This window comes from Balaenoptera musculus, chromosome 11, assembly GCF_009873245.2.
Source record: "Balaenoptera musculus isolate JJ_BM4_2016_0621 chromosome 11, mBalMus1.pri.v3, whole genome shotgun sequence".
In the NCBI taxonomy this organism is placed as follows: Eukaryota; Metazoa; Chordata; class Mammalia; order Artiodactyla; family Balaenopteridae; genus Balaenoptera; species Balaenoptera musculus.
Window position 1 is genome coordinate 32,210,477 of NC_045795.1, and position 26,487 is coordinate 32,236,963.

A 26,487-nucleotide genomic window follows, 5' to 3' on the forward strand; every position below is an offset into this window, starting at 1 on the left:
CTGCGCTCTAGAGCCCACGAGCCACAACTACTGAAGCCCGTGCTCCTAGAGCCCATGCTCTGCAACAAGAAAAGCCACCGCGATGAGAAGCCTGCAAAACGCAACGAAGAGTAGCCCCCACCTGCTGCAACTAGAGAAAGCCCACACGTGGCAATGAAGACCCAACGCAGCCAAAAATAAAATAAAATAAAAATAAATAAATTTTTTTTAAAATCTACAAACAATAAATGCTGGAGAGGGTGTGGAGAAAAGGGAACCCCTTCTACAATGTTGGTGGGAATGTAAATTGGTACAGCCACTATGGAGAACAGCATGGAGGTTCCTTAAAAAACTAAAAACAGAGCTACCATATGATCCAGCAATCCCACTCCTGGGTATATACCCAGAGAAAACCATAATTCGAAAAGATACATGCACCCCAGTGTTCACTACAGCACTATTTACAATAGCCAGGACATGGAAACAACCTAAATGTCCACTGACAGAGGAATGGATAAAGAAAATGTGGTACATATATACAATGGAATATTACTCAGCCATAAAAAAGAACGAAATAATGCCATTTGCAGCAACATGAATAGACCTAGAGATTGTCATACTGAGTGAAGTAAGTCAGACAGAGAAGGACAAATACCGTATAATATCACTTATATGTGGAATCTAAAAAAATGGTACAAATGAACTTACTTACAAAACAGAAATAGAGTCACAGATGTAGAAAACAAACTTATGGTTACCAGGAGGGAAGGGGGGTAGGGATAAATTGGGAGATTGGGATTGACATCTACATACTACTTATATATAAAATAGATAACTAACAAGGACCTACTATACAGCACAGAGAACTCTACTCAATACTCTGTTATGACCTATATGGGAAAAGAGTCTAAAAAAGAGTGGATATATGTGTATGTATAACTGATTAACTGTGCTGTACAGCAGAAAGTAACACAACACTGTAAATCAACTATACTCCAATAAAAATTAAAAAAATAAAACAACTTCTAAAGGATGTACTTTAGGAAGAAAATTGAACTCAGAAAGAAGGATCAAGATGCAAAAGGAGGGACTTTCCTGGTGGTCCAGTGGTAAAGAATCGGCTTTCCAACGCAGGGGACGTGGGTTCAATCCCTGGTTGGGGAACTAAGATCCCACACGCCACAGGGCAACTAAGCCAGTGCGCCACAACTACTGAGCTCGCACGCCTCAATGAGAAAGTCCATGTGCCGCAAACTACAGAACCCACGCGCTCTGGAGCCGGCGCACCACAACTACAGAGCCCTCATGCCGCAACTAGAGAAAAGCCCACACGTTGCAACGAAGAGCCTGCATGCCACAACAAAAAAATCCTGCATGCCGCAACTAAGACCTGACGTAGCCAAAAAAATAGATAAAATAAATAAATATTTTTTTTAAATGCAAGAGGAATGGTGACTAAAGCAATTGGGATGATGGCAAATCCAAACTGAATAAAACAATAATAATGATGACTAGTTGGGAGGTAAAAAAAGATACAAGATGGGAGTTAGAGCTGGAATTAAGATTTTCTATGGTCCTCTTATTGTTCAGGAAGATGGGAAGTGATAGTAACAAGTTAAGTTTACATTAAAAATATAAGGGCAATCAACTGTAGAAATAGAATGCATAACTTCCAAAACTGATAGAGACAAAAAAGGAATTTTTAAAATCCAAAATAATAAAATGCATAAAACCCCAGGGCAGAATCACATCTATAAAGGTGTTCCTTTTTTTTTTTTTTTTTTGCTTTAACTGTACATTTTATATACTCTTTTGTGTATATGAAGTAACTAAAATTTAAAATAAGAAGGGTGAACTAAGAGGTTAAAAAATAAAAGCCAAATACGTCATTACTCATAATAATTATAAATAGACAAAAATTGACAATTCAAAAAGAGATTATTAGGTTGATTAAAAAAACAAATTCTAGGGCTTCCCTGGTGGCGCAGTGGTTGAGAATCTGCCTGCCAATGCAGGGGACACGGGTTCGAGCCCTGGTCTGGAAAGATCCCACATGCCGCGGAGCAACTAGGCCCGTGAGCCACAACTACTGAGCCTGCGCGTCTGGAGCCTGTGCTCCGCAACGGGAGAGGCCGCGACAGTGACAGGCCCGCGCACCGCGATGAAGAGTGGCCCCCGCTCGCCGCAACTGGAGAAAGCCCTCGCACAGAAACGAAGACCCAACACAGCCAAAAATAAAAAAAAATAAAAAATAAAAAATAAATAAATAAAAGCCAAATACGTCATTACTCATAATAATTATAAATAGACAAAAATTGACAATTCAAAAAGAGATTATTAGGTTGATTAAAAAAACAAATTCTAGGGCTTCCCTGGTGGCGCAGTGGTTGAGAATCTGCCTGCCAATGCAGGGGACACGGGTTCGAGCCCTGGTCTGGAAAGATCCCACATGCCGCGGAGCGACTGGGCCCGTGAGCCACAACTACTGAGCCTGCGCATCTGGAGCCTGTGCTCCGCAACAAGAGAGGCCGCGATAGTGAGAGGCCCGCGCACCGCGATGAAGAGTGGCCCCCGCTTGCTACAACTAGAGAAAGCCCTCGCACAGAAACAAAGACCCAACACAGCCAAAATTAAGTTAATTAATTAATTAATTTTAAAAAATGTATATTAAAAAAAAAAACAAAAACAAATTCTAGGTATTTATAAGACACATTCCTAAAATATAAGAGTATGGTAAAGTTAAAAGTTAAATGAGGGAATTCCCTGGCAGTCCAGTTAGGACTCCGCGCTCTCAGTGCGGGGGTCGGGGTTCAATCCCCGGGGAACTAAGATCCGCAAGCCACAGAGGCAGCCAACAACAACAACAACAAAAAAGTAAAATGCTACTGGGGGAAATTCTGATGAGAGTAGAATATTGGCATGTTTTAAAGTATACTGTCAACAGGTTGCTTATTTTTTTTTTACCTTTTTATTTTATATTGGAGTATAGCCGATTAACAATGTTGTGAATAGTTTCAGGTGCACAGCAAAGGGACTCAGCCATACACACACATGCATCCATTCTCTGCCAAATTCCTCTCCCATCCAGGCTGCCACATAACATTGAGCAGAGTTGCCTGTGCTATACAGCAGGACCTTCAGATTGCTTACTAATAGTAGCAAGGGGAAAAATATTAACTATACAGTGGAGAAATCAAACAAACTCTTGACCAGGTTGTCAAAATTAACATCACAAACAAGGGGCAGATGGTAATCCTGTGCTTCCAGATGTAATACCCTGAGAAGTATATAATATCAGTTAGTACTCTGGCCAGGAATGCATAACTTGAATCTAATCATGAGGAAATATACCAACTTAAAATAGGAACTACTTAGAAAATTTTAAAGGACTATATTCTCCCAAAATGTCAACATCATAAAAGACAAAGAAAGGCCGAGGAATTGTTCCAGATTAAAGGAGACTAGAGACATGACAACTAAACATAACAGGTGATCCTCTCCTGGACTGGAAAAAAAAAAAAAAAGAGAGATTATGGAGTAATTGACAAAATTGGAATATGGAAAGTAGATTAAAAGTATTATATGAATGTTAAATATTTGAAAGTAATAAATGTACTGTGGTTTTATAAGAGAATATTTTATTCTGAGGAAATGTGTATTATTTAGGGGCAAAGAGCCAGCATATATGCAGCAGTTCATGAGAAAAAAGTATACACACACACACACCACATATACATACATATACACATTTATAGATATGTATATGTACACAAAGAACAAATGATAAAAGCAAATGGAGTGAAAAGTTAACAAAAAGTAAACTTGGATAAAGAATATATGAGTGTTCTTTGTAGTATTCTTACAATTTTTCTGTAAATTTGAATTATTTCCAAATAAGAAAATTTTCAAGTAAAGGAATAACTGAATTTTATACTTAAAATGGTTAAAATGGCAAACTTTGCTATTCATATTTTACAATAAAAGAGACCTAAAAAAATGATGAATCCAAAAAAAAAAAGTAAAAGGATAGAAAAAGATATACTAGAAAGATACTAATCAAAGAAAGCTGGTATAGGGACTTCCCTGGCAGTCCAGTGGTTAACACTGCACGTTTCCACTGCAGGGGGCACGGGTTCCATCCCTGGTCGGTGAACTAAGATCCTGCATGCCGTGCGGCGCGGCCAAAAAAATTTTTTTTTTTTTTTTTTTAATTTTTATTTATATATTTATGGCTGTGTTGGATCTTCGTTTCTGTGCGAGGGCTTTCTCTAGTTGTGGCAAGCGGGGGCCACTCTTCATCGCGGTGCGCGGGCCTCCCGCTATCGCGGCCTCTCTTGCTGCGGAGCACAGGCTCCAGACGCGCAGGCTCAGTAATTGTGGCTCACGGGCCTAGTCGCTCCGCGGCATGTGGGATCTTCCCAGACCAGGGCTCGAACCCGTGTCGCCTGCATTGGCAGGCAGATTCTCAACCACTGCGCCACCAGGGAAGCCCCAAAAAAATTTTTAAAAAAAAGAAAGCTGGTATACTATTAATACCAGATAAAAACAGACCTTAAGAGAAAAAACTTTACTAGAAAGAAAGATGGTCATTTCACAATAATGAGGCTTAACTGACCATGAAGATTCTAAACCTGCATAGTCCATTATGGTAGCCACTAGCCATATGTGGCTATTTAACTTTAAACTGGTTAAAGTACATAAAATTAAACATCGAGCTCCTCAGTCACACTAGTCCCATTTCAAGTGCTCAACAGACATGAATGGCTGTCATATTGAACAGCACAGAAAAGAACTTTTCCATCATTGCAGAAAGCTCTATTGGACAGCACTGTTAAATGATTTTAAGCTTGTATCTGATAATACAGTCAAAAAATATATAAAGCAAAACTGACATGATTAGAAGTTTAAAAATTCACTATTATAATGGTAGATTTTAGCATACCTCTCTAAGTAATAGAGCAAACAGACAAAAATGAGTAAGGTTACAGATTTGAACAACACAATTAACAATGTCAATTTAGTGGAATATACAGAAATCTATATCCAACAGTTGAAGAATACACATTCTTCTTTATCACACATAGAACACTTATAAAATCTGACCATCTACTAGGCCGTAAAGGAAGCCTCAATAAATTGCAAAGATTCAGAATCATAGAAATCATGTTCTTTGGCCACAAGGGAATGAAGGTTAAAATCTAAACCAGAAAGATAACTAAGCAAAATAAAAGGTTGGAAATTTAAAAATATACTTCCGGGACTTCCCTGGTGGTCTAGTGGTTGAGAATCCGCCTTCCAATGCAGGGGATGCGGGTTCGATCCCTGGTCAGGGAACTAAGATCCCACATGCCACAGGGCAACTAAGCCCACGTGCCGCAACTACGGAGTCCACCCGCTCTGGAGCCTGCATGCCACAACTAGAGATCCCGAGCGCTGCAACTACTGAGCCCGTGCGCCACAACTAAAGAGAAGCCCACCTGCCTCAAGGAAAGATCCTGCATGCCGCAACTAAGACCCAACACAGCCAAATAAATAAATAAATATTTTAAAATATACTTCAAAAAAACTAATAAAGAAATAAATATGGAAGTTAGAAAATTCTTAGAACTAAACAATAATAAGGTACTACATGATAAAAACGTATGCAACATCCCAAATGTCCATCATTCAGGCAGTGGAATATGACTAAACCATGCAAAAGAACAAAGTAATGACATAACTGACAACCTGAATAACTCCCACAGACGTTATGTTGAGTGAAAGATATCAGACACAGCAGAATACATACTCTATGATTCCACTTACCTGATGCTTAAAGGCAAAAATCTATGATGATAAAGGGAAAAAGAATAATTTCTCTTGGAAGAAGATACTGAATAGAAAGGGGACATGAAGGAGGAAGCCTTTTGGGGAGCTGGAAATGTTCTGCATCTTCATCTGGGGAGTGGTTATGGGAGGGCATATGGACATTAAATTCATTAAGCTATAATTAAGATTTGTGCACTTCACTGAATACTAATTATACGTCAAAAAAAAAAAAAACTCTAAAGAAAAACAAAACCAAAAAACTTACTGAATGCAGCTAAAGTAATGTTGAGAGGGAAATGAATAGCCTTAAATAGTTTCATTTGAAAATCAGAAGTCTGAAAGGACTAAAAATTAAGTAAGCATGCAACTTGAAGCTAAAAAAAGAAAAATAGAACAAATTCATATAAAGTTGAAGAAAATAAGAGAGAAATTAATGAAGATCTAACCCACACTTTTCCACCCTTCCTTAGGAGATGGTTCTCTCTAGAGATTATTTTTCTTCATATCTACACATTCCTGTCCAAAGATCCTCTCCTCTTCCTCTCTGAGATGCCACCCCAAATCTCACCCCAATCTCCAACTGCCTGTCCCTATCTCCTCACTCTGGTTGTAGAAATTGGAGAAGCGGTCAAGGGCATCACAGAATTCTGTGGGAAGGCACTTTCTGGGATGGTACAGGTAGCAGAGTGGAGAGACCGGCCAGCAGCGTGGTGACAGGACCAGTACAGAAACTGTTGGACTTGGATCTTCGATAGATAGTTCTTTCTCAGCCTCCTCTTCCTCCTCTTCCTCCTGAGAGACAGAAGGATTTCAAGGGCTCTTGGGCTCTTCTTTGGTCTAGTCTTCTCCTGCTCTCCCACTCTTTCCCTTGCTCTCACCTCCTCTTCTTCCAGGCCCTGTTCCTCCTCATCCTCCTGCTCCAAGAGCAGCTTGTCCAGCTGCTGCAGCTGGTGCACGTGGAACTGGCGCTGCAGCTCCTCCGAGGTGCTCAGGCTCCGCAACATCTGCTGGGGGAGGCGGTTGGGGAAGCAGGGGCCGATCTGCTCCAGCACGGCCCCCTCCAGCCAGCTCGAGCCCACGCTCAGGAGACGGTCCGCCATGTAGTGCCTGCAGCGCGCACAGCCCAGGCCGAGCCTCAGTGTGGGTGCTTGGCATGGGCTCCCGCTCCAGAACATAGGTACCTCTGTTGTAGCTTGCCTGGGTCACAGGCCATGCCTCACCTCGTCCTTCCCACCAGTGCCACGGCCATCTCTGCATCTTAATCTCTCCTCCCTACTGCTCCTCCCTCACCTTTCCTCTAAGACTCAGGTCTCCCCCTTCTCTAGACTCTATGCCTCCCATGTCCTACTTCTCCAGCCCCGCACTCACTGGTAGAAGTGCTCAAAAGTTGTGGCCAGCTCCAGGCCAGAGAGGACCATGATGGGCTCCAGGTGCCACTGGAGCCGCCCCAGCATTTCCACTCCAGGGGTTCCACCCATCAGGCCACCCTGGATCTGCTGGTCGATGTGCCTGGCGAACTGCTCACTCATCTGGGGGCAACGGGAAGGGCAGCAGCAAACCATGAAGAGGGAGTGGAGTAGGAGGGTGGCGGGTGGAAGGAGGTGAAAAGGCAGAGCAGAAATGGACTGGGAAGCCGGCGGTCCCCAGCACTCACGTGGGCAGCGGTGAGGAAGGATTGCTGTAGCAAGGCACCCGAGAAGCCGCTGTGCAGGGCCAGCATGAACGCTGCTCGGGGCCCGAAGAGCTCCGAGCCTGCTCTCTGCAAGCGCTCGTAGAGTTTACAGTAGCGGGGCACGAAGTCTGGCGCCCTCCAGGCAGCAGCCAGGAACCTGCTGACCTGAGGAGAAAGGGGAAACTGCATCCAAGGGGCAGCCCAGCAGCCTCAGTCCCGCCCGGACCTCAGCTCCCTCTGCCCACCTGCTCCTGCACCACACTCAGCCAGCACTGGGTTATGTTCCTCAGGCTGCTGCTTGGAAGAACTGGTGAAGGCCCAGGGCTCCGGTCCTGACCCTTACTGTTCTTGCTGACTGTGGACACAGAGGTCAAAGGACGGGGTTCATCTCAGCCCCTGGGCGAGTCCCGGCGTCCTGGGAACCGAACGCTTGGAAGGCCCATGGCAAAGCAGAAACGATGAGTAAAACCCAGGAGAGAGAGGAGTCAGATATCACCGCTGCCCAGATTCTTAGTTCAACTGGCCATGACTGGGACTCACAGGGCCGAGTGGACGGCTCAGGAGAAGGCCCAGGAGGAGGCTCCACGTGCACCAGCAAGTGGCAAAGGCGACGGACTCGAGAGGCAAAGGCTGCTGCTCGACTCAGAGGGTTCCGAGAGCTCTCTCTTTGCTCTAAGTACTGATCCAGCAGCCACCCCAGGGAGCTCACACCTTCCACATCTAAAAGAAGATGGGTCAGGAACAGGTCTCCATGGGTGATGGGGAAGGGAGAGCCCGGGAGAAGGACAGAGAAGGAGTGATTGTACAAAAAGGATTTGGGGGCAGCAGGGCCTTCGTCCTCCCCTCACCAAGGTTTGCTTCAGCTGGAGTCTGGGGACATGGGAACAGGTTGGGGGCGGGGGGTGGGGGGGGGGGGTGGAGGGTGGAGAATTCAAATACCAGAGTCTCAGGGAGCAGTCCCTGGGGCAGGAAGGAGAGGAACACTGAGGTGACAAGCCTTCAGGGACAAAGACAGGAACCAAAAGAACCAAGAGCATTAACTCAAGTCAGCCCTGGGAATAATTACAAGGAGCAGGTTAGTTGGGCCAGGGGTGGGGACGGTTACCAGGGGAGGTGATGTTCTGCACCAGGGGGCTGACCAGGGCCTCCCAGCAGGTCTTGCCCAGTGCTTGGGCGGCCTCATCGTCAGGGAGGAATCGATCGGCAAAATTCTGCTCGTGGCGCAAAACCCTGTTCAGTCTGGGAACAAAGAGTGTCTGGTCAAGGATTAAAGACTCCCCTGAGGCCTCCACTCAAGCACGCTCAACTCCCAGTCACCCTGAGCCGAGCCAGTCCCTTACCCTGCTCCCCTTGCTCCCCCCCGTCAGCACACACGTCTCATCTCTGCTCTGTCCCCGATCCCGGCCGCTGCTTTACCCTTCAGACTCCCCCGAAGCACAGCTCCTGCTCCCTTAACCATCCCCTCTCCTCCCTGCCTGCCTCCTGCCCACTCACCTGGGGCAGAGCTGGAGGAGGCGCTTGCGGTCCTCTGCAATGTCCCGGCTCCAGGCTTGCGCCCGAATTGTGTAGAAGAGACATGTACGGCGACACAGCTGCTCTCGGAATAGTGGCCAGAAAGTGGGCTTGGGGCCCAGGACCTCCACGCCCCGAACCCGGGTGTCGATGCCGCCCTGCAATGTGCACAGGCCTCACACCCTCGGCTCCCTGGAGACATTCCCACATCTCTGGAACTCAACAGGTTCCTGGGCCATCCACAAGCAGACCAAGGAGGACCCTTGGCCTGAGCCTGGCCTGAATGCTGGAGAATCCAGGCACTGCGGAGACCCTGTGCTTCCTCCTGGTCCCCAGCCCCCAGCCTTTGCCCTCGCCCCACCTGCTGGCAGCGCTTTATGCGGATCTGGATGACAGGCCAGAAACGGTTGAGGTTCTCCAGGAGGACCACCCGGCTGGCGGAAGGCATCACGTTCACCTGGTGGGGCAGGGGAGAAGAGGTAGAGAGAGAGCTGTCACCTGCAGAAGTGGAACGGGAAGGACTGTTGACAGCAACCAAGTCTGTGACAGTGTGTGCCCTTCACCTCACCCGCCCTGCGCCCGTGGATCTACACGCCTCCACAGCCCTAATTCTATTCTCGCTGCTTACGAGGCAGTGTCTGCCTGGGAGGAAGGGATGTGGGAGCTCCCCACGGACTGGGTCCTTCCGATAAGGCCCCGGGACCAACAGAAGGATGGAGAGTAAGGGGAAGCGGGGCACAGGGTCCCCACCGTATTGAGCTCCGTGCTGATGCAGCTGGCACTGTCACCCCCAAACACCACCACCCTGGCCGGCATGTAACTTGAGTCCTCACTGGCCACCAGCAGAGTCAGCTGCCTGGCAGAGGAAAAAGGAATCAGTCAGAACCAGGGCCCTGGTCTTGGTTCCGAACTTCAGCCCACCACTTCCTCTTCAGACTCCTGTCCTATGCTTAAGTGTCAGTTTTCCCCAGACCCCCGCTCTTCCCTTTATCCTCCCCCAAAGTGGCTTCATTTAAACCCATAGTTTCAGCTGAAAGTTCACACCCTAATGACTCCAAATCCACATCACTACCCTAGACCGCTCTCCTGAGCTTTCACGCCATGCATCCAACAGACATTTCTTCGTCGTGCCCACAGGCACCTCCAAGCCTACATGCCCACACGGACCGGTCGTCTGTAGAAACCTGCTCCTCTTCTTCTCCTCTTCTCTCTCCTGGGAAAGAAAACTGCCATCCACCTAGTTCTCCAACTAGAACACATGACTTCTCCCTCACGGCCACCCTCATCCAGTCAGTGGCAGGCGCTGTAGACGCCACCTCTCAAGCTCTCCCAGTCCACCGCCTCCTCGCCATCTATTCCCGTCCCCTCTGCCTCACTGAACGCTCATCACTCAGTAAGCCTTCCAACTCTCTCCCAGCCTGCCACCCAAACTCACATAATTGCCAGAGTTCTCTAAATTAAAAAGTCTACTTTTGTCTCTTTCCCTCTTAAAATCCTTCAGTGGCTCCTCAAGTCTCAGAATAAAGCTCAAAGTTGTTAGATCACAGAACTTTGTGGTCCGGCTCTGCCTCCATTTCTGGCTTCCTCTCCTGCCACTTCACTACACATACCCTTCGTTCCAGCCAAACACAATTACTTAAAGTTCCCCCAAATACATCATTGTTTCTTGCTTCCATTTTGCACATACGCTGTCCCTCGGCCTGGAGTATCCGTTGCCCTCTCTTTACCTCGTCAATTTCTATTGCAAACTTAACCCAGACAGCCCCTCCTTCCGGCAGCCTCCTCTGAGCTCTCAGTTGGCATCAGGATCCAGTGCACACATCAACCGTAACTTTTTTCTTACTCTATTTCTTACTGATTTTCCAGCCTGGCTCCCCAACAAGACTGTAAGTTCCCTGAAGACAGGCCCCTTATCTTACTGTCCGCGCAGCTCCAGACCCTTGCAGGGTGCCTGGCACAGAGTACACAATAAACAAATGCCCAAGGGAGGAGTGGATAAGTGAGTCATTGCTCTCCCTCAACCAAAACCACAGGGCAGTGACATGTGACCTGTAGGGGGAGCACGGCACAGGCTTGGGGAGTAAGGGGAGGTCTACACTTAGCTCAGGGAGATTAGGCCAACGTGTCTATCTGTTCACTGCACAAGATGGGTTTCAGTGTGTCCCTCAGGCATAGGGGTTCAGTCGGGGTTGTGTGTACGTGGGCAATCCTCTGAGGATGTGTACTGGGGCATATCAGAATATTCGTGTGTGTGCACATGCGCGTGTGAGGGCACACATGCACACATGGACATGGGCACGCTCACACCTAACAAGAACACCGCGGTGCATGTGTAGGGTGATGTAGTGGGAGCCAGTGCTGCCGTTGGACTCCCAGTAGGTCTTGGGGTTTCGGTCTGTCAGCTTGCTGGCCCGGTGCGGGTTGGAGGACACCTCCACCTTCTCCCAGCACTTGTCCTCCTTCACCTCCACGCTGGAGCCTGCGGGCAAGCGGGAAGCCTGGTTAGTTGAGAGAGAAGAAAGGAAGGGGACTAGGGAGCAGGAAGGGAAGGGGGGAACAGATGCTGGGGTGGCAGCAGGAGAAAGTAGATGGGGGCACGAACCCTGGCAGAGATGCCTGAGGAACACGTCAAAGAAGGGGATGTTGATGGGGCGGTAGGTTCGTCTGTGGTCTTCGATCTGGCCCAGCACCATCTGCAGCTCAGACATTGGAGAGAAGGGGTGTGGGGAAGGGGCAGAGACACGGAAACACATGTGGAGAAAGAATCAAGGGGCAACAGAACACTCAACCCCTTTCTTCCCAAATTTTGGCAGAACAGAACCATGTGGGGTAAAGGCTGGGGAACAAGTGCCCTAGATTTGCTACTACTTATGCCAAACAGGGACATGCACTGAACCACCTTCCCCTGCTCCTGGCTTACTTCTCAGCTCCGGACCCACACACCTCCTCACCTGAATGCAGCCAGCCAGGATGCTGGAGGTGAGGTTACTATAGAGCTGGGCGTGTTTCTCACACTCTGTCACCAGGTCCCGCAGCTCACAGGCCAGCAGCAGCTGAGCCGAGTGCTTGTCCAGGACTTTGGCGAGGGCCTCTTTGGCTCCCAGGCAGCAGAGCACCACTGCATAGTCTTTGTGCATGGAGGCCAGGCGATACAGGAAGCAGAGCAGCTCCTGAACAATCTGGCCCAGAGCCACAGAGATTAACGTAGGGAAACAAAGGGCAGGCTGTACAGGCTGAGGGGTGGGTTTAGAAATGGGGATGTGGTGGCTGAGATTTTGGAGAACGTGAAAGCAGAGTACCAAAGACAGGCTGGCACAGAACACTGGGGTGCCGGGACTCCAGACTGAGTTGGCAGGGGCAGAGCTCGGGCACAGCTCCCCAGGCTTCTTCCTGCCAGGACCAAGCTATCTCAGGAGCCAACCTCGGTGTCTGAGCCTTGCTGCACAAGGCACAAACCCCAAAGGCGGAGAGCGAGGACTGTGTGGACTGGTGAACGTGGGCTTCTCCTAAACCCAGAATCTAAAATTCAGGTGCAGCCAGAAGGCCTCAGTTCTGGAGACGCTCAGATGACGCTGGTCTCCTTCCTACACACCCCTCCCAGTTTCCAGACTCATCCAGGAAGGCTGTGCTGTGCCCTCCAGAACCTCACTAGGTAGCTGGTGTCCAGAGGCTGCCTTTCCCTCCCCCACCCTTGCCAAGGCTCTGGTACCTCAAAGTCACTGCTAGGGCCACTCAGACAGTTGAGGCAGGGCTCCAAGACCTCGTGCCAGGGAAGGACCATGGCCTCCGGGTGATCCAGCAGCCGGGTCATGACCCTGGCGAGGGATGGAAATAAGTGAAGTCCCTGCAGTCTGCCAGCTGCCCTTGCCCCCGATGCACGGGTGCCCCCGAGCTGGCCTCTCACCTCAGCGCCGTCAGCAGCAGAGTTTTGTTGGGCCCGGGGGCGTCCAGAGTCCGCAGAAACAGGAGGAAGGGCTGGCTCTCCTGCTGGAGGCGCTTGAGGAGGGGTCTCATGGCACCCCCTGGGCTGCCCTCTCGGCACAGCACGCGCTCCAAGTCCAGGAGGAGCTCTGCAGACGGGCCCCCCACCAGGGATCGGATCAGTAGCTCAGGGGACCCATCCTGGCCCTGGGCGCCAGGCGTCTCCAGTGCTGCTGCTCAGACACACAGGAGGCAAAAAACGGGTAGGAAGCAGAGTCATACAAATTGGTCAAACTCAGAAACTGACAGATGCAGAAAAAAACCGCCCACACCCCCCAATTTTCCTCCCGTTGTGAGGATGTCTGAAGTCTCTACTCAACTGTGGGGGATTTTCTTTTCTGGCACCAAATATATACCTAGCTACATCTGTAAAAAAATTTAGTATGGCAAAAACAGTCAAGTTAAACAGCACAGTTTTAATCTCATACAGTCCCACAACTACCTTTTATTATTAACTGTCAGCTTTGCTATTACAGAAGTCAATAACTATTAGCTACTACAGTCACATCCCTATACTACCTAGCATGGTGGCTTCAGATGTACAGACTAAAAGACACAGTGCTTATTCTGATTTGCCCCCATACTTCCAGGTTTCGCTTGTTTGTTAAATACAAAAGGTTTCTTCCCTATGGCATCAATATTTCACATTCTAGTCACCAACTTTCTGTACCATAAGCTACAATTCCTCTACAGAAGGCCTCTCTAGAAGTCATTTCAACCAACCTTCCAGTGTCCAATAAGAGCGGACCAAACCCAGCCCAGCCAGATGGGAACCCTTTTATGTTTAAAGCCATTCAGAGAAGGCAATTTCCTTGTACCTATTCTACAGTCCCCCTCTCCTCTTGGTCAGGAAGTTCTACTTGAGACCCAACTTGAGCACCAAAACCCTCACTCATTTCCTGAAGGTTCATCGTGTCTTTCCAGCACAGTACTAGGATGTAAACCTGAGCCCTCCTGGCCGCGGGCGGGGACCGATTCCTCAGCACAACCACCGCCTCCCCAATGGTACCTGCACGCTCGGGACTGCCCGGTGGCTCCGAGTAGCGATTGAGAAGCATCATGAGGATGGTGCGTGTGGTGGGCATGGCTTCTGTCCCCGGTGCTATCCCTGAGTGTCTAAACAAGGTGTCTCTCAGCTCTCGGGTTATGATCTGGTCTCCCAGAGTGTGGTGGTTACACAAAAGTAGGTTGAGGAGGAGCAGGCCGTTTCTCACTGCGGAGGAGCACCTGGGAGGAGGGAGGTGACCCAGGAAGAAGTTGAAAGAGAGTGAATGCAATGGAAGCAGGAAGCCAGCTTCCTGGAGGGAGGAGCCCTGCAGCTGGGGAGGGAGGGGCTCCGGGGGTCCCCCTAAGGCCAGACATCTGGCCTCTTGACCTCAGGTCACTCCTCCCAACTCCAGGAAGGAAGAGCAGGTGTCTCTGATCTCTCTGGAATCTCCCTACCCTCAACCACTGGCCTCTCTTCTAACAACAGCCAGAGAGGGCCACCACATTTCATCCAGAGGCAACGACGTGAGAGGAATTTCTGTGGAATGCATGAGATCTGGGCAGGGGAGCAGCAGGGCTTGGGGCTTAGCAGGAGTTTGGAGTTTGGAAGGGGAGGTCCTGACCCCTCCGTGTTCAGCATCAGGATCACGGCAGCAGGGACGGCGAGGAGCAGGCTCTCAGCGCCCGGGCGTGTGGCCGAGTCAATGCTGGCGAAGATCTCCCTGGTCATCTGGGCGTCAAACAAAGGGTGGATAGAGTCTCGGCCGGTAACAAGAGTGGGGATCTCCGAGGAGCTGGCAATGGCCAGCATCTTCAGCGCCTGCGAGGGGATGTGAAGGCAGAGTCAGGAGTGGGCAAAGCCACCATGCAGAGGAGGGGAGAGCCGGGCCGTCATTCTAGGCCTCAACCTTCGGGGCAGCTGAGCTGTTTGCAAATAGAAATGAAAGAGGTAGTGATGGGACGTCAAAAAGAAAGAAAAGAAAAGAAAGCCAACCAAAAAAACCTAAGGCTCCATGGTAACGTGAGCCTGCAAATTCTCTCTGCCAGCACCGAGGCTCACTGAGTGCTGGGGTGGCCGCCCCTCCGCAGCTTCCCCTCAGGACGGAGCCCTTTCACAGCCTCTACTTGTCTTCAAGGCTTTCCTTTAAGTTGTCTTCCATCTCGCTTGGCCACTCCTCCCTTTGAAAAACCTCTCTTCCCTTGAGTTCCATAACTTCTTGTCCTCCTGGTCGTCCTACCTCTCTGGAGTTTCTCTGCTGCCGGGTCCCAAATACGGAAGTTCCTTGTCCCCCTTCTCCTCGATCTCTGCACCCCCTCCCCACGCAACCTGGGCCATTCCCCCAACTGCCGCTAGCACCTGTGTGCCAACACTCCCACCCCTATGTCCCCTGGCCTCCAAAGGCAGTATCCAGCCTGCCTGGACGAGGCTACTTGGGTTGACTCACAGGCAGAGCAGCTGGAATTATAGGAAAAAATACTGGTAATATGCCAACTTGCTGCTGCTACTAAAGAGAATCTTAAATTAGGATGAACACTAAACCATCAGGGTGGAGAATGTCTTGGCTGGTGAAAGGGTTGACTCTTGAGAAGAAACCTTCTAAGGATGAAGTAAATTAGAAATAATTCTCAGGATGATCTCCCTTGTGAGGGCTGGATCCTTCAAGCAAATGCTACCTCATAATGAGGCTTTTTCCCTTTGGCTACCTCACCCTCCCCCAAGCTGAATTCTGTAGACCTTAAGTTATAAACAAAAAGATGCAATTCTGTTATAGGGCAAGAGTTCAAATTTAGAGGCCAATGTCGTATTTTGGTCATGCAGTTTGAAAGGATCAGGGAATTTTTTGAGCAGACACGGCCTCAGCTAGGAGTGCTTGGCTGCTCTTGGGAGGAGCAGCATCAGGCTGGCCCCATAAAGGACGAGCCTCCTGGCCTCTCCCTGGGAAGCCTGCCCTAAGAGCACCTGTGCTCCAGTCCATGCTGCTGCCGTTACACTGCTGGAATCCATTCTCAGAACTGCTCTGGACGAGGCCTACCTGTCCCCTGCCCATACCTCCCTACCAGCCAGCCCTTCTGTCTGGAGTACTCAGGAAGCCAATTCTTCCTCCCTGAACGAGGGCCTCCTTTCACCATTCTCTGGGCCCGGTGGGGGCAAGGCAATGGCAATGCTGGCTGGGCTTTACCCACATCTGGTGAGGAGGTATTTTCTGTGTACCGGTACCACTCAGACAAAAGGGTTAAAAAATACTCTGTCACATCTAGAAACTTAGTCTTTAATCAGACACCTAGTTGTAACTAAAAAGCCATGGGAAAGTCAGCATTCCTAGAAATTCAACCTGACCTTCTCTCCACACCTCTTCCTCTTCCAACATTCTCCCCCTTGGCAAATGACCACCTCATCCACCCCTGCTGCTCAGTTTTCAACCTGGGAGTCATTCTCAAAAACATTCTTCTCCCTTCCTCCAAATACGCATTCAATCACCAAGACTGTCCAGCTGGATCTCTTCCATCCATCTGCATCTTTCCATCCCAACGTCTCCCCCTTGTCCGAATCACCAGAGAACCTCCTTGAGATCAGCCATGCCCCTAACCTGCCCACCCTGCCCATCACTCTCTACCTCCAGGCCCGGTAAACTCACCGCCAGCCCTGCCTGCTGCACCAAGACAGAAGTCTTATATTCTTGCATGCAAACCAGCACAGCGTAGATGCCACCCTCCCTGGCGAAGAGTGGGCGCCACTCGTGCTTGGTCATGAGCAGGTAGAGGAGGCGCAGGGCCAGCACCACCACCATCTTCTCTCCCACCTGGTTGGTCAGCAGCTCCACCAGCGTCTTCACTAGCTTCTCTCTGAGACAGAAGAGACATTGGGGTTCCCCATCCCAAGAGTCATGTCTGGCTGCCCGCCCAACCCTGTCCACCAAGATCCAGTCCATCACCCCCCACCCGCCTCCATCCTACTCTCCCTGCCTCAGTCCCAGTCCTGCTGCCCTCTCCTCTGCAGTCTGTCTCAGGCTCTTCACCTCATCAAGTAGGGAGTACTGCAAAAAGGTTATGAACTCTGGTTCATCTTTTCAAATAAATCTATAAATTTAGTATAATGCTAATCAAAATGCCCAAAAGGTTTAAAAAAAAAAAATGACAGGCAGCTTTAGGTACAGGAAGAGAAAATATGCAAGAATTGTCAAGAAATGTTTGGAAAGAAATAAGTGTAGACTTGCTTACTACTTATCAAAATATAAACTTACAATAATTAAAACTCTGGAAACAATACAGGGTAGCCAAACAGACGAATAGATGAGAAGAGAGATAAGGGTAGCATCTCAGACAGTGAGGACAGGAAGGACCATACAAAACGTGAGGCAGAGACATGTGGCTATCTATCCGAAAAAACGAAGGCTGGAGCTCTGCTTCACTCCATTTGTAAAAATAACCCGCGAACAGATTTTAAAATAAACGTGAAAGTAAAATCATAAATATTTTTAGAAAGTATAAGGAAATATTTTTACAATCCCAGAATGGAATAGACCCTCTTAAAACCCAGAAGCCATTTTTAAAAAGTTGAAAATATAGCAACATGAAAATCTGAAACTTCAGCATAATGAAAGATACTATCCACAAAATTAAGAGCCCAGCCACATAAGTTAGGGAAAGGGTCCAGTGAAAATGCTGATCTGAAGGGAAGGAAGAAGTGTCTCCAGAGTTCCTAGATCACAGTGAGCATCACAAGAGGAAAAAAGCTGGGACTGACATTTTTCTCCACAGTGACAGAGATGCATATTGAGGGGGTGGCCTGGGAAATAGGAAGGAAAGGAGGACAAAAAGAGAAATTCTGGGAAATAAGGCAAATAAAAGCACTGAGAAAGTTCTGTGTTTATCTCTGTCTTTTCTGTTGTCATTGTACTGGGGTCTCGAGGTCCAGAGGTCCTGGGGTCCATAGAGCCCTAACTCGACCAGGTGCCGATGGGGACCAGCGGTCAGAGTGCTAACAGCCCCTCCCCATGTAGAGACGCTTTCTGTCTTCTCTCATGAGCTTTATGATGACTACAACGTGAATCGAACGTGCTTTAAATATATATCCCTCTCTGTAGCCGTGATTTACTATAAACAAGTTAACATACATATGAATGCATATGAATATGAATAAATAAATATAAGTAAGGATGTATACTAAAATGTTAACAGTGACTACCTCTGCATAAAGGGTTTTCAGATGATTGTTATCCTCACAACTTTCTATTTTTCTTACAGTGAGCATGTATTATTTTATATTCAGAAAATTAAGTTAATATGATTTTGAAAGAAAAAGACAAGCAAAATATTTGAAACAGAAGTAATGGATTAATATCCAGAATGTCTGTAAATTTAAAAAAAGGCTAAGACCAGGGACTTCCCTGGTGGCGCAGTGTTTAAGAATCCGCCTGCCAATGCAGGGGACACAGGTTCGATCCCTGGTCCGGGAAGGTCCCAAATACCATGGAGCAACTAAGCCCGTGCACCACAACTACTGAGCCTGCGCGCCACAACTACTGAGGCCTGTGCGCCTAGAGCCCGTGCTCTGCACCAAGAGAAGCCACGGCAATGAGAAGCTCGCGCACCGCAACTAGAGAAAGCCCACAAGCAGCAACGAAGACATAACGCAGCCAAAAATAAATTAACTAATTAAGAAAAATACATTTAAAAAAAAAAGACTAAGACCCAATAAGGAAGTGGGCAAAGGGTAAGAATATTTATAGCAGAAGAAATACAATGCATGCAAATATGCCTAACTTCTCTAGAACTAAGAAATTAAAACAAGGAGATACCAATCACTTCAAATTTCCCCAACCTGATAGATTTTAAAAATGATTAATATCCAGTGCTGGCAGATGTGAGGAAAAACAGATCGATTAGAACACTATTTGAGAGAACAGACTTGTGGTTGCCAAGTGGAGGAGGAGAATGGGGGAGGGAAGGATTGGGAGTTTGGGATTAACAGAGGCAAACTATTATATATAGAATGGATAAACAACAAGGTCCTACTGTATAGCACAGGAAACTATATTCAATATCATGTAATAAACCATAATAGAAAAGAATATGAAAAAGAATATATATATATGCATAACTGAATCATTTTGCTGTACAGCAGAAATTAACACAACATTGTAAATCAACTATACTTCAGTAAAATAAAATTTTAAAAAAGAACGCTATATTTGAACTTGGATATAATCATACTGCAGGGTCCGAGGCAGTATTGAAGAATGAGGCAGCGCCATGCGGACTGACATACTGAGTGTAGACATACTGCGTGCAGGGGGAGAGCTGCAGAAACAGGCAGAGTGTGATCACATATATGAAAACACAAACTCAGAAAACACACTAACAAATGTCAATCTCTATAAGGTCTGAAGGATATGTGCTGGGACATGACAACAGTGGTAAAAACGGACCTTGGCTTTTCATTCTCTGTTCTTTCATACTCTTCAGATCTTTTAAAATAAGAATGCAGTTGTGTATTATTTGTATAACTAAGAAGTATTTAAAAATTTTTTAATAGATAGAAAGTAGGGGGGGAGGAAAAAGAGGGGAGAAAAAAGAAAAGAAAACTCAAGCTCAAAAGCCAAAAGGACCTAGATTTGAATCCTGGCTCTGTTATCTGTCAAACTGGGCAAGTTACTTAAATTCTCTAAGCCTCAGTTCCTGACCCACACAATGGATAAGAACAGCATCAAGTTCTCCTCTGGAGATAGGAGGATTTAATGAGAGAATGCTTATAAAATTTTAAGCACAAGGCCTGGCACAGAACAAATGCTCCAAGAATATTAACCATCGTTAATATTCCACCCTCCTGCTCAGCTACCCCTCAGGCTGACCCTTCTTTCCTCCCAGCCTTTCTAACTCTTGATCTCATAGCTCCTTCCCTCCCCCACCATCCTCCCCCACTGACAGCTTACACCATAACCCCCTCCACCTCTCCATGGTTCTAACCTTAGGGATCTGTCGGGACTGACCAGAGGGTGGTCCCGTTCAGTGACTTCCTCCACGGCCTGAGAGAGGGCATAGAGTCCCGAAAGCTGCAGATTTGTGTCCAAGCTGGATATCTGCACAGTGGCCACGACCGCTGCCACATGCTGATCCAGGGAACTGCGTGGCCCAGGACCCTGCAAGGCTCTAGTCATTTCTGAAAGCGGTGAGGGAAAGGCAGTGCCTTAAAAAAACTGTGGCAACTTCACGCTGGAAGTCTTAAAAGGTCAAGTCCAGTTATCCTACTGACATTTTAACACACTGTTCACTATTGTAGCTTGCACCTAGAACTTTCCCAATTCTGTGTGAGGGATTTAATAGTCAAGCAATGAAGATGATAATACTCTGGAATACAGACCCTCCTTTTCCAGGGATACTGAAGAAAGGGAGCAGTGATCAATTACAGATAATCAAGGTCGAAGGAAGGAAAATGGATGCACGCTTCCAAACCATTTTCCCATACAAAAGTGACCTCCCTCCACGGCTTGCCCTCTGCCCTGACTACCCAATTCTCTGGGGACCACCCGGGCCTTGCTCCAACCTCTTTGCCCTCCCCTCCCAGCACCTGACTCACCACTGGCTGCCTCCTTCATCTCGGCGGGCAGAGCCATCCCCTCAGTTACCAGAAGCTGGTTAAACAGCTGCGAATCACTCTGTGCCATGGGGGGCTCAGTTTTTCCCCTGGCAGGCTCTGCCTCTAACTTAAGGGGCTTTGCTTTGGGGGACTCAGCCTCTTCCTCTGAGAAGTTGGCCTCTGACTTGGACTCCTCTTCCAGATCTGGGGAACTGGAGTGACTTCGCGAAGAAGACGAGCTGCTCAGTGCCTTGGGTGGCAGCCCGTACTTGGTGTAGATCTGGGAGTTGAGCAGGTCGCTGAGGGCGCTGCCCTCAAACCGATTACTGAGAACCTGCAGTAGACCCTCAGCCATCGCTACGGGCACGGAGATTTCACCTAGGGCCTTCTCACCCAGGGTCTGGCAACAGAACGGTATGTATTTTTTAGGAAGGAGCAGACACAAAGGCCCTGGGGACAGGAACAGAAAGGCGGCCACCTCCCACCGTGCCTTGCACACCTGCTACATACTAGATCCTCCCGGCATTTGCCTCCTCCCCCAGCAGGACCCCTCGGGCTCTCTAACCTCTTGCTTCAGCCTTCCCCTAGGCAGTTCCATATGGCGAACTACCTTAGAGGATCCCGCCTCCAACGCCATTCCAAACCCCCCAGGTATCGCAGGCCTGTAATACCTCATCCAGGTTCTCCCGAAGATTCTGGAAAATTGGCTGCTGCTCACATACATCCAACTTCTTGATGAAGAAGAGGAGCTCCCACCACTCAGCCTGGGTCAGGTATCCCAGTTCCTCGTTCTTCTGAGGCTCGGGCTGGAGGTACGGCAAAGAGTAGAGCCCATCCACCGGCTTCCAGTCCCAGGAGGGAAGTGCTGAGGAGACAGGCATGAGGGGCCTCAGCTCCGCCAGAAACAGATTGAATTTCTGAATCTCTGGGGCAGTTCCTGGTCAGGAAGGGCTTCATTCCAGCCACTCCTCCTCTGTTCAGAGACACGACGTCCATGTCCCCTCCATGGCTCACCTGTGCCCAACACAGTGGCCCCCGACCCCTTCTCCACAGCTGCTGAAGCCATATCCTCAGCAGTTTCCTCGGGGCCCAGGATCTCCAGCATGTGCCAGTGCACCCAATAGGTACGGCCCGTCGACTGCCAAAAGACCTAGTATGGAGGGAGGAAGAAAGAGAGAAGAAGAAGACAGAGGGCTCAGCCCTGTGAACCCTGAGCTGTGCAGGCTGGAGAGGACACGGCTGGACCCAGACCTGGGGCACACAGTCCTCAGGGGCACACGTGGCTAGGCTTGGGAAACCTCCATACAGCAAAAGCCTCCCTTCCCCTACCAAGGTAGGCCCGGCCTCTCATCTCTTCCTAATCCGGATGGCCTCCGCGCCCACACTCCCTCCTAGCCAGCTCCACTGGTGGGGGTCAGGGTGTCTGAACATATCAGTTCTGCTTCCTGGGTGGGAAGGAAAAACTGTTTCCTTGACCTCACAGCCCACCCACTCCTGCCAGATTTTCTCAGCCCTACAAACAGCCCCCCTATCCATCACTGACCCCCTCTAAACCATTCCAATTTTCTTGGGGTTTTCTCCTTGGGTGGCCTGCAGAAGCCCCCTATGTGGATGCACCACCTATGCCTCACCCAAGACAGACCCCCCAATGGTGGCCCGCCACCGCACTCTTGCTCACCTGCACAGGGGGCACGCCATTGTTGCTCTGCCGGAACTCGCCCTCGTCCCCGGCACTGATCTCCTCGTAATCGTCCAGCATCCGCACTCGCATGCCCGGCTGCAGGGTCTGCTGCACGTACTCACCGTAGCCACTACGGCTAGAGAATTCAGCGCGCTGGCGGAAGGCCCGCCCTTGCCTCCTGGGGGCGGCAACATTGGTGGGGAGTAAAAGGCTGGGGCCTGAAATGCCAGGCTGAAAGATGGACCGGGTTGGCCGGGGTGGCGATGCGGCCTGTTCACTGAGGTTCCGGGCCCAGCCCATGCTCCGCACGAGCTCTGAGATGAGGTTGCCCACAGCCATACTGAACTCCAGCTCCCGCTGCCCCCGGCTTTTCTCCCGGCCAAAATCCTCCCTTGAGGATTGGGAGCCTCGGTCTCCAGCCCCTGGCTCTGGACTGTTATTCAGCTGATCCAGCAGGGAAGTGACACATAGGTAGCGTTTCACCAGGGAGAAGAGCAGCTTTCCTGGGATCTGGAAGACACAGTCCATGGGGTAGGCTCCTCTTCTCCCAGCTTTAGCCCCTCTCCTTTCCCCTCAATAACACTCTCTCCAGAAAAAGATAAAGGCCTCATCCCCATACCTGTAGTTCTCAAACTGTGATTTATAGAAGAAACACACAAGGAGTGCCCTAAAACAGAGATTCCTGATTCTCATCTCAGAGATTCTGAGTGGGGAGGGTAGCACGAACCTTCATTTTAATAAGCTCCCCAGGCTGACGCAGTCCTGAACCACATTTTCAGAAATGATGCCCTAGGCCTTGTACACAGCATTTCCCCCACAGCTGCCAGGGTACCTGAGGCAGATGAATGCCCTCAAAGGCCATGCAGTGCTCCTCAGAAGACGTGGTCTCTGCAAACAGCTCCAGCAAAGTATAGCGGCTGTCAAAATCCATGTGCTGCTCGATGCCATCTTGCTGGCTCAGTGACAGAAGGACATGAGCCCGACTCCCTGTAATCCACACCCAATCTGTATCTTCTCCTCAATCCCCACTACTTACCCGCTGCCTTCCCCCAGACTCTCTATCCCCTACCCCCAGAGGCTTTCAAACTTCTCTGTGACTGAGACTCACAGGAACACATACATTTTACATGGTAACCTAATACAAGTGTACACATATGGAACTGAAACGTATTTCAGGTTACAAAACTTACATTACTAAGTGCCATGTGCTGATATTTTACATTTTAAAAAATGGTTATAACCCACCAAACTGATTTCATAACCAACTAACAAATCTCAAACCAGTTTAAAAATATAAACTTATTCCCTTCTCTGCCACTGCACTGAGAATGGACAGATAAACCAGGTGCTATCACTTTATCCTGTTTATGCACCTGTGATAGCTTATTTTATATTTTTCCCTTTGCAATGAAACTGATGTCCACCAAATACTAGGTATTCTTACAGAGATGGGAAATCCCTCCTCTTCCTGTTCTTAATCCTGTAGCCTCATTCTCCCCAGTGTTTACCTTCTTCCCCTGGCTGTCTCTTACCAGCATCATGGGCTGCCAGGGCCTGCAGCATCTTGCCCGCACTCCGACGGATCTGAGGCTCAGGGTTGCACAACATGTGCATGAGCAGGTCTAGGGCGCCTGTCTCTCTGAAGACACCAGTGAGCGGCCCGATGCTGGCGTAGGCGCTGAGCACGTGGATGGTGTGGAGCACAGCGGCCGTGAGGCTCGAGGTCGCACCTTCTGCCAGCTGCCTGGCAGCCCTGCGCACCAGCGCCCGCACATCAGCCTCCATCTCTCCCATTGCCACATCATCCAGGCCTCCTGGATCTCGGGGAAAGCTTCCGGAACCCCCAGCTGTTTCATGCTGAGGTCCCTTAGATAATGCCCGCTCACCTAACAACATGGGGCAGTTGGCGTAGACCTCGGGGGCTGACAGCCACATGAGGATGTGCTCTGCCTTGCCCTCTTCCACACCCACTCTGCCCACTTCCCCACACTTCAGGACACTCCATCGGATCAGGTATTCAGGACGCCCATCATGCCCAGGCCGCTGTCGGAGAAGTTCTTCAGGATATGCTTGCAGCCGGGGCCCCAAGGGCACCATGAGTTCCCCAGGGCGCCGCTCCCCCACCATCCTGACTTCCTGGGACACACAAGGAGAAAGACAGAGGCTGTGTTGGAAAGGGAAAAGGCTACATAAAGGGGGTGGAATCTTGAGGCGTAGACAGGGTGGGTGGTGATTGGTAGGTTGCATGGAATTTAGAAGCCAAAGAGAAAAGGCCAAGAATAGGATGGAATGAATAACTTGAACATACTTTGGGATTTATAAGAGAAGGAGAATGGAGTGAAAAACGGCAATAGAAGGAAATGAAAAGATTTAAGAAATAGAAGAAATTACAAAAGAGGATGAGAAGAATAAAACGCAAGGTAACAAAAAGAGTTGACAGTTAATCAGGACAATTTGGGCAGAACAGTAGGGTGGCTGAGGGGTACAGATCAGGACTTAGAAGGACGACATGGGTGAGCAGGTAGGACAGCAGCCTGTGAGATGGTGGGGCCAGAACAAGCCAGGAAAGGCAGGATGGGGAAGTGGTAGGACAAGGAGTATAAATGACAGGGTAAAACTGGACTGTGGATATAAAAGGTTGGGCCACGGCAGATACAGAGAACAGAGACGAAAGGAGGCCCCCACGTGCAGATGGCTGGATGGGAAAAGGGTATGAGAATATTGTGAAAGGAGGAGGGGACTAGGGGGCCAAGTAAAATCATGCGAGAAAAACACCAGGTCCCACCCTGCACTTATGCAGTAGGTACGGTGAGGCTGTAAGTCAGGTAGTTATAGACAGAGGTAGTAATCATGGAGTTGAAGGCTAGGGAATGAGGTCAGGAGACAGTAGAGATTCTAGAGAGGCAATATATCAATAGTACAGATTCAGAGTCAGATAAATGGGACTCTGAATTCTGGCTCTTTCACTTACTGTGTGCATGCTTTTGGACAAGTTACTTAACTTCTAAGCCTCAGTTTCCTACTCTGCAAGATGGTAATAATATTCATACCCAACTCACGAAGTTGTTGTAAAAAGTAAGGTCACATATATAAAGCATTTATAACAGCCTCTAACATACAGTGAGCGCTTAGTAAACAGAATCTAATATTATTATTCTTAGAGAAGGTAGGATCAGTCCCCAGATAAACGGAACGCTATTAAGTCAGAAAAGATTATAAACACGTGTGGAGTGATGACTATGCTAGTGATCAAGGAACACTATGAAGCAGTGTGGGGGCAACAGGGAATGATGAGGATAAGAACGGACGATACACCAAGATGAAGAACTGGTGATCAGGGCAGGGATCATGTTGGGGTACAGGGATAGAAGATGAGAATAGAAGAAACGCGTGAAGAGGAGCGGAAACATGGGAGGTGGACCTCGATGGGGGTAGGGGTCCAGTTAGCATGGGGGGCAGGACAGGGAGGTAACCAGAGATGTGCGATGGACAACTGATGAGCAGGGTGAAGTAACACCATCGGAAAGGCCTAAATGGGGGGAGAGGGAGGGCCTAGAACAGGAGCAATAAACTGAGGTGTGGAGGCGAGGTCTGGATGCGGGGATGAGACAGCAGGTAGGCGTAGGTGGCAAGATCAGGCCCGAGCTTGCAGGCCAGCAGGGGCCGTGGAGGAGGCCCGCATCGCCACAGGAACGGGCTTGGGGGGCGGGGTGAGGATGGAGAGGCGCGGTCGGAGGAGGCTGACTGGTCCGAGAATCTCAGCAAGACCTGGCTCCTGTCGTCAGCCCCACGGAGAGTGGGCAAGGGACCGGGGAGGGAACGAGGCAGGAACCGGGAAGGGAACGAGGCAGGGACCGGGGAGGGAACGAGGCAGGGACCGGGGAGGGAACGAGGCAGGGACCGGATCGGCGCAGAACCCTCCTCTCACCTCCCACCGCCCGGCTCGGCCCTCGCTGGGACACAGCGCTGGTCCCGCCGTCCTGGTCCCGCCGTCCTGGCCCCGCCGTCCTGGCCCCGCCTCCTCAGCAGCTCCCTTCCGGGTCACGTCGCGAGTGCACGCACGGCCAGGCGGCTACGGGTCCCACCGCGGCCCACAGCCGAGCGCGGCAGCAGCGCCGCGCGTAAGCGGAGCATGCGTAGTACCCGAGGACTGCTGCGCTGGGGGCGAGCTGCCCCGGGAAGGGTGAGTGGGGCGCTGCCCGCGGAGCCCAGGGTCGTGGTCACGTTGCTCCTTTCTCAGCAGCCGTAGGCAGCCCTTTCCATCCAATATCAACTTTGAAGCCCTCCCTC

General features: G+C 49.5%; 1 protein-coding gene across 3 annotated transcripts in view; it reads right to left on the minus strand.

Moving 5' to 3' along the window:
- The window catches only part of CUL9 (cullin 9), a 39,161-nt gene extending 12,954 nt beyond the window's left edge, over positions 1-26,207 (minus strand). Inside the window, exons 1-26 of one of the 3 annotated variants that reach the window (XM_036868946.1) lie at positions 26,126-26,207; positions 23,730-24,333; positions 23,030-23,184; positions 22,195-22,707; positions 21,531-21,666; positions 21,188-21,381; positions 20,517-20,916; positions 19,907-20,099; positions 16,576-16,783; positions 14,563-14,759; positions 13,962-14,179; positions 12,876-13,125; positions 12,681-12,786; positions 11,923-12,150; positions 11,574-11,664; positions 11,279-11,450; positions 9,722-9,827; positions 9,333-9,428; positions 8,954-9,129; positions 8,565-8,698; positions 8,000-8,179; positions 7,705-7,814; positions 7,442-7,624; positions 7,156-7,316; positions 6,666-6,894; positions 6,390-6,579 (exon numbers count right to left, since the gene is read on the minus strand). In XM_036868946.1, coding sequence (XP_036724841.1) covers positions 6,390-6,579; positions 6,666-6,894; positions 7,156-7,316; positions 7,442-7,624; positions 7,705-7,814; positions 8,000-8,179; positions 8,565-8,698; positions 8,954-9,129; positions 9,333-9,428; positions 9,722-9,827; positions 11,279-11,450; positions 11,574-11,664; positions 11,923-12,150; positions 12,681-12,786; positions 12,876-13,125; positions 13,962-14,179; positions 14,563-14,759; positions 16,576-16,783; positions 19,907-20,099; positions 20,517-20,916; positions 21,188-21,381; positions 21,531-21,666; positions 22,195-22,707; positions 23,030-23,184; positions 23,730-24,324 — 5,221 coding nt within the window. In that variant the 5' untranslated portion in view covers positions 24,325-24,333; positions 26,126-26,207. Of the gene's footprint in view, positions 1-6,389; positions 6,580-6,665; positions 6,895-7,155; positions 7,317-7,441; positions 7,625-7,704; positions 7,815-7,999; positions 8,180-8,564; positions 8,699-8,953; positions 9,130-9,332; positions 9,429-9,721; positions 9,828-11,278; positions 11,451-11,573; positions 11,665-11,922; positions 12,151-12,680; positions 12,787-12,875; positions 13,126-13,961; positions 14,180-14,562; positions 14,760-16,575; positions 16,784-19,906; positions 20,100-20,516; positions 20,917-21,187; positions 21,382-21,530; positions 21,667-22,194; positions 22,708-23,029; positions 23,185-23,729; positions 24,334-26,125 lie in introns of those variants that run through there. The other 2 variants (XM_036868948.1, XM_036868947.1) reach the window with 2 other exon arrangements.
- Positions 26,208-26,487: the final 280 nt, after the last annotated feature.